Source organism: Drosophila rhopaloa, unplaced genomic scaffold (genome assembly GCF_018152115.1).
Source record: "Drosophila rhopaloa isolate 14029-0021.01 unplaced genomic scaffold, ASM1815211v1 contig_163, whole genome shotgun sequence".
Classification (NCBI taxonomy): Eukaryota; Metazoa; Arthropoda; class Insecta; order Diptera; family Drosophilidae; genus Drosophila; species Drosophila rhopaloa.
Window position 1 is genome coordinate 11,215,820 of NW_025335043.1, and position 6,411 is coordinate 11,222,230.

General features: G+C 39.3%; 1 protein-coding gene across 1 annotated transcript; it reads left to right on the top strand.

Annotated features, from left to right (window-relative positions):
• Positions 1–1,001: 1,001 nt before the first annotated feature.
• LOC108052633 (neprilysin-like) lies at positions 1,002–2,930 on the top strand. Its single transcript, XM_017135075.2, has one exon. The coding sequence runs from the start codon at positions 1,002–1,004 to the stop codon at positions 2,928–2,930; it is 1,929 nt and encodes a 642-aa protein (XP_016990564.2).
• The last annotated feature ends 3,481 nt before the right edge of the window (positions 2,931–6,411 follow it).

Genomic DNA, 6,411 nt, shown 5'->3' on the forward strand with positions numbered 1-6,411 from the left:
CCGCCTACCGCCCACTTTTTCCAGCTCCACCGCCTGTTTTGTTGGCTTAGGAAAAGTTTCGAAAAGTATTTTACACGGTCGCCGTTGCAGGGCAAAACTGATAGTTGCCTCTTAATAAATGGCATGCGCTTTCCCAGCTGCCAGGTGAAGAGTGGGCGCACCGGGTCTTTCTGGGGGCGTGGCACTCTCGGAAAATGCAAACGAAATGGAATCCGTGCGAACTGATGAGGTGACGTCGAGATGGGGAATGGTGCAGGAAAACTGCCACTAGAAACTTGCGAAAAGTGGATCCATGGAAGATTTTTACACTCCGATGAATGAGCAGATGGCATATAGATGAATAAAAACAGGTACACAGAAAAAAGTCATCTCAGTATTTGCTTCAAACCGTCATCTTACATCGGATATTAAACCCGAATTAAAAACAGAACTGAACTTTCACTGCTTATATCGCCGATACTATCTGTTGTGTTAGGAATATGTGAACTCTTACAATTCTTTTTTGTTTAAGACTCTTGTAAGAATTGATTATTTAACGAGTAAGCCAACAAGTGGAGACACTACTTACATTTTAAAAACTTTTTTGGGTTTCTTGATGTCAATAAATATTGTTTTTGTATGGCCTTTGCTGTCACAGCAATTGATAACAGCAGCTGCTCATCTATAATCAAGACCTTGACATTGAATTTCGTGCAGCTATACTAAACATAGTAGTACAACATACAAATTATAATATTTAAATATAAATTTAAGAAGTAATAATTTTAGAATTTCATATGTACTTGTAAAATAAACTTATTACTTCTTATCAAAATCTGACTAAATCGTTGATAATCAATTTAGCTTGTTAAAATGCTTGAAACTATATTAATGGACTGTGCCGTTCTTGTAGTTTTAGTTGTTTTTGTCGAAGTCCCAAAAGTTATACTCCTTATCAGTTGCTAGAGCTTATACCACTGAGCGCTACAAGTCTAAGCTCTCAGTTTAGTTTGGCTGCAGCAATGGAGTGGATGGTCTGGCTATTGCTCGTTCCAATTGTGAACGCTTATCTATATGAGAATTTTATAGACGAATCTGATTCATGGATGCTGGAATACACCCTGAGCAATGGAAACGAGGATTCCAGCCCGTGCACCGACTTCTACGAACATGCGTGTGGCAAGTACGCGGAGCGCCACATTGATGAGCCCTTCAGCGGAATCTTTGAGGAGGTGAACCACAAGGTGAACAATTACCTTCTAGAAATGGTAAATAAGCTAGAAGGGATTCACCATGATTCTATCGATGCGAGGCTCTCAAGATTCTACCGCAGTTGCCTCGAAGCGCCGCCAGCAACGCGGAAGATTGAGCATTTCTTGAGACTGGCTCCTCCAGGCGAAGGGCTCACTTGGCCTCTTTTGACGACCAATGGAACTGATTGGCCTAAGGATCCAATTAAGTGGATAAAAACCCTGGCACATCTGCGGCGATACGGCCTTAACGATGTTCTATTAAACATGGAGTTTGATCATAATTATTATAACAATTCTAGTATTCTCTTGAAGCTTAGTAGCCCCGAGAACATCCAGGCATTAGACTTTCGGGAAGCACAAAGAATTCTTCGGGACTTGAACATACCGTCAGTTAGGATCACGACTCTCTTGCGAAAGCTCGGTAATATGGAATTTGATATTAATTCACTAGCCGAATCGCAGCAAAACGGCCAGATTATGAGTGTGGAAAACATGAAGAGACAAACCGGTTACGACTGGCAGGAGTTCGTCCAGACATTAGTTGGCATCGACATTAAACCCAACTTCCGGTTGATGGTGGAGAACTTGAATTACTTTATCGCCCTCAAGCGGCAATTAGAATTCACTGACCCTGAGCTGTTGGGTAACTATATAATGATCAAGTTTGCCATCTTTCTGCAGAACGAAATCGAAGGCAGTGGAGATTCAATAGGGTGCATAAAGTATGTGCGCCGCCACATGTATATGGCCACAAGCCTGCTCATTGCGGAAAGCCGCAATTTAAATCTCAAAAATCATTTAGAGATAATTGAGAAGATCTTTGAAGGAGTTCGCCAGCAGTTGCTCCTAAAAATCCAGCACAATCGCCTTGACCTGACCGCAGAGCAGAAGGATATGGTTTCGAGGAAGGTTCGGGACACTGTCCTCAACATCAGCAAACTGCCTGAGGGGCACAATCTTCGGGAATTTCTCTTTAAATACTATGAGGGTCTGGAGATTCCTTTGGTGGACCAGGACTTTGCTCGGGATCACCTCATTCTTTCGCAGTTTTGGAACAGAAAGCATCTGACGAAATTAAGCCAACCGGCTCCAAATCCCAAAAATGAATTCATTTTGACCGAACCAAACATGATTGAAAGCGCTGAGCCGTACTATTTGCCCCAAGGGAACGTTATCGTCGTACCAGTTGACCTAGTGCAGGATCCATTCTTTCTGTTGAACACCCACGACGTCTTCAAGTATAGCTCAATGGGATTTGTTCTCGCCAGAGAACTCATGCACGCCATCGACCCAATTAATATCCGGTTCGACAGCGAGGGGAACCTTAACGAAGCTGGAGTTGAAATCGCGAATTCGCCGCGGTTCTTGGAGAGTCTGCAGTGCTTTAACACAACAGACTCAAACATCAAAGGTCTCTTGGCTCATATCGGTGGAATTAATCTCGCCTACTCCGCTTACTTGGAAAGCATTAAAAGCAGTTCGAAGAATGGAAGCGATAGCTCGGTCATTGGTGTTCACCCAAACAACATTACCAGCCTTCCCCTGCAACAGGTATTCTTTCTAAATGCGGCGCAGTCCTTCTGCAGAGATGGTCTGGATAATAACAATGTGTGGTTGAAGGAAATGCTGTACAGCTATTTTCCGTTCGACAGCGCTTTTGAATGTTTCCCAAAAGAAGATCAGTGTCGGATGTGGTGAAAAGCAAGTTTGAATGATTGAAGAACATAAATAAAATGTAAAAAAAAAAACCTTTATGTTGTTTTGAACCTGAAATATTTTGGACAGACTATTAAGGTAGGTCGGCAAAACTTAATCTGCCCTAATGGGAATATTATGAGGAGTCAAATCTGAAGCCACAATTGGATAACTAATAATCCTTGATTTCCCTGCAACCACATTTACTGCTGAGCTGTTAATATTGACCATAATTGCAGCTGATGCTATCAATGTTGCAGCATTCGATGTTCTTGCCCTCTGGTAATTTCTATGCGCAAACCGCACAAATGAACAATATTCAATTAATTTAACAAACAATTATAATCAATTTTCATTAAATTAAATAACAAAACAAAACCTAACAAAAAAAACGCTGAGCGAGAATGACAAACTTTTTCCACGCATTGCCAGTCGCAATTAGTTGTTAATAAACGGCTTTGGGGAATTGCAGTCACCTTCGGTTCTATGCCCCATAATTAACAGCAAAATAATAGTCATTAAATGGTTTAAATAACTGCAAATAATTAAAATGGTAAAAAAAATAAACTGAAATGGTTTGGAACGGGGTGAAATCATTTTGTGATTTCTGCAACAGCTGAAAATAAAACGTAAAAGATGTAAAAGAAATGCAAAGCTCAAAAACTATGCGAAAACATTTGAGAGGGCAATGCAGGCTATTCACACTTAAGCACAGGCACAAACACATTTTTATACAAGCTTCAATGCAAACCGCAAAAAGTCACTCACACATACAGCATCTACATAAAAATGCTTTTAAAATGTCAAAGCGCGTAAAAGAATGAGCAAGGGAGTTGTAGAGGGAGAAGGGGAAAGGGAGAGAAAGAGAAAGAAAGGGGTAAGGGTAGTGAGGTTAGTCAAAGGATTGATGGTAGCGCTTAAATAAGCCAAGCTGGCAGGGGCAAAAGTTCACGTTGCGTATACGCCGTGTGCCAAAGTCAAAAAACGTAGCGCGCTTCAGAGCGTCGCCTAATCAAAAATGCTTTGCGTGCCGTTTCCCATACAAACACACACTCGCTCACTCACACATACAAACACACACAGCAGCTAAGCCCGTATCAAGTATACGCCGCTTTGTCCCCCATTTACAGATTCAGCCGCGCTTTGACAGAGTTTTTATTTGCGTTTTATTAATGCTAAACGATTTTCATGGTGGCGGTGTGAACCGATGAAACGAAATTGCTGGTTGACAAAAGAATCGTTTTTCTTACCTCGGCAAGAATACAATATATAATAATATCCTTAGGATTTTACCAATATTATATGTAACTATATCACATATTTGTATAAAATAACCTTAGGACTTTGGCAATTTTTATTTTACTTAATCATATTTTTGTTCATACAAATATTTCAGCCTATTTAGCTTTAGCAGTGGAAGACTTTAAGTTAGGGAAATTCGAACCATTTAAGTACTTTTAGCTGTACTTTACCTATTAATTTGTATTTATATTTAAATTTAATATATTTTATGAGATGTAAAGTTAATAAGAGGAAAATAAATATTGTTAAGCAGTATTATATGTTATATATTTTTTGTACTTTTCAAGTAATGCGAAACCTCATTATATGACTTCAAAACACAATACAATATCATTGCAAAAAGAAATAGACTTTAATTTATAATTTATAAAATAAATTTGCACTAGAAAAAGAGTACTGTTAACGAAAATAAAAGTAGAGAGTTTAACACTTTCCATTAAAATGTGGCACGCCCTTTTGACGCCTGCCGTCGCAGAAGTGCCCAGGAGTAAAAGTTGCGAAAATGGGGAAAAGAATAAAATAATTCATGCAATGCTGACGGCCCTGAGAGTGGTTTCCCCAGCCCACTCATCTTCTCGAAGTCCTTCTCATCATCGTCCTCATCGTGAATAATTTGGGTCACTTGGCGGCAGTTAGTCAGCTGCATTGTTGCTGTTTGCTGCTGCGGTCGCGTTTTTCATTGTCGGCATGCGGCAGCCGCATTTTTCAATCCCTTCCCCAGCTTTTCCGCTTTCCCTCTCGCACCGTCTCGCTTTGGGCATCTTAAACGCCTTTAAACTGAAAGACGACATAATTAATTAAGCTTGGCGGCTTGACTGATGTCCTGGATGGCCTCCTGCTGTTGGCCAGACTATCCGAGCTACTGTTGCCGCACCAGCTACACTGAAAAATTATTTTAAAATTTTAAAGAATGTAAATAAAATTTCTTTAGCTGAAAAATCCATATCTCTTTACTATAAAGCAACTTATATAATTATATACTTTTGAACTCAAAATTATTATTTACATTACATGCTTCAAAATAAAATATTAAATATTAAATAAACATGTAATTGATTTTTTTAAGCACACAAAATGAATACACTATTTTATTTTATGACATAATTTAATATATTTTATTCTAAGACATACGAATGTATGAACATGTCTTTTTGGTATTTTGCAAATGACTTTCTGATCTTGATACACAAACTTGTAATATAAATGTAGATAAGCATGAAAAAAGAAGGGCTTGACCCTCATTTAATATAATTTGTTCTCAGTGCTCTGTGCATCATAATGCGTGCCGCGAAAGGACCACAAATTTAGTTGTGGCCTAAAGTGCTCCGACTGACCCCAAACTGGGCGACTGCGGCCGCTTGTGGCTCATTTGCAGTCTCCGGAAACGGAAATTTATGCGACCCAAAAGGCCAAACTAGGAGCAGCTCATAAAGCCCCAACTTTCAGTCTATGAATTTTCCCCAGCTATTCGTCTGCGTGTGTGTGTGTGTGTTCGCGTAATAATTTAATAAAACGCTCTAACAGCAAACGCTTGATGTAAATGTAAAAAGTTTTCAAATGTTTGGCTGTAGCCTTCGGAGCGGAAGTGCTTCCAGCCAGTGCAGTGATTGCTCGCCTCTGTGTTGTTATGTGTTAATTTTTAAAAACTGCCCGAAAGCAGCCGAAAAACAAGGAGCACAGCTCAAAACTCCGCAGTCGGCAAATGGAAATAGCACAAAACCCATTGCTGTGATTACTTTGCAGCTGCCGAGAGAGTTCTACCACAAAAAGCTGTGCTTTTCATATACACAGCCATTTTTTTGTCCCCCTTTTCAGCGAATAGCCAGCGGTCAAACAGGAATAACTTTACTCGAAACTGTTGCACTTTTAATGCGTTTCGTTTCGGCTGCTTAGGTTCTGGGCGTGCTTTTTGGGGCCCAATGAACCCGGGCCACTTTTTGGACACTCTCTGGTTGTTTCCTAAAATTTAAATGCGATTTATGCTTTTGTTTTGGAGCTTATTCATTTTATCGCAAGTTCGGTGTTTTTATTATGTTATTTTAATTATTCTATATTATATTTTATTATTTACTAGTCTAATCTCTATAATTAAATAGGCAAATTTCTTCTTGAGTAATCATAATAAACGACAAAAACCCAAAAATACAGACAAAGTTTTAAACACAGATTTTCAAAGAATTAA

What these genes read in the sequence shown, in the direction of transcription:
- LOC108052633 (XM_017135075.2), top strand. Translation starts at nt 1,002, where the DNA reads ATGGAGTGGATGGTCTGGCTATTGCTCGTTCCAATTGTGAACGCTTAT.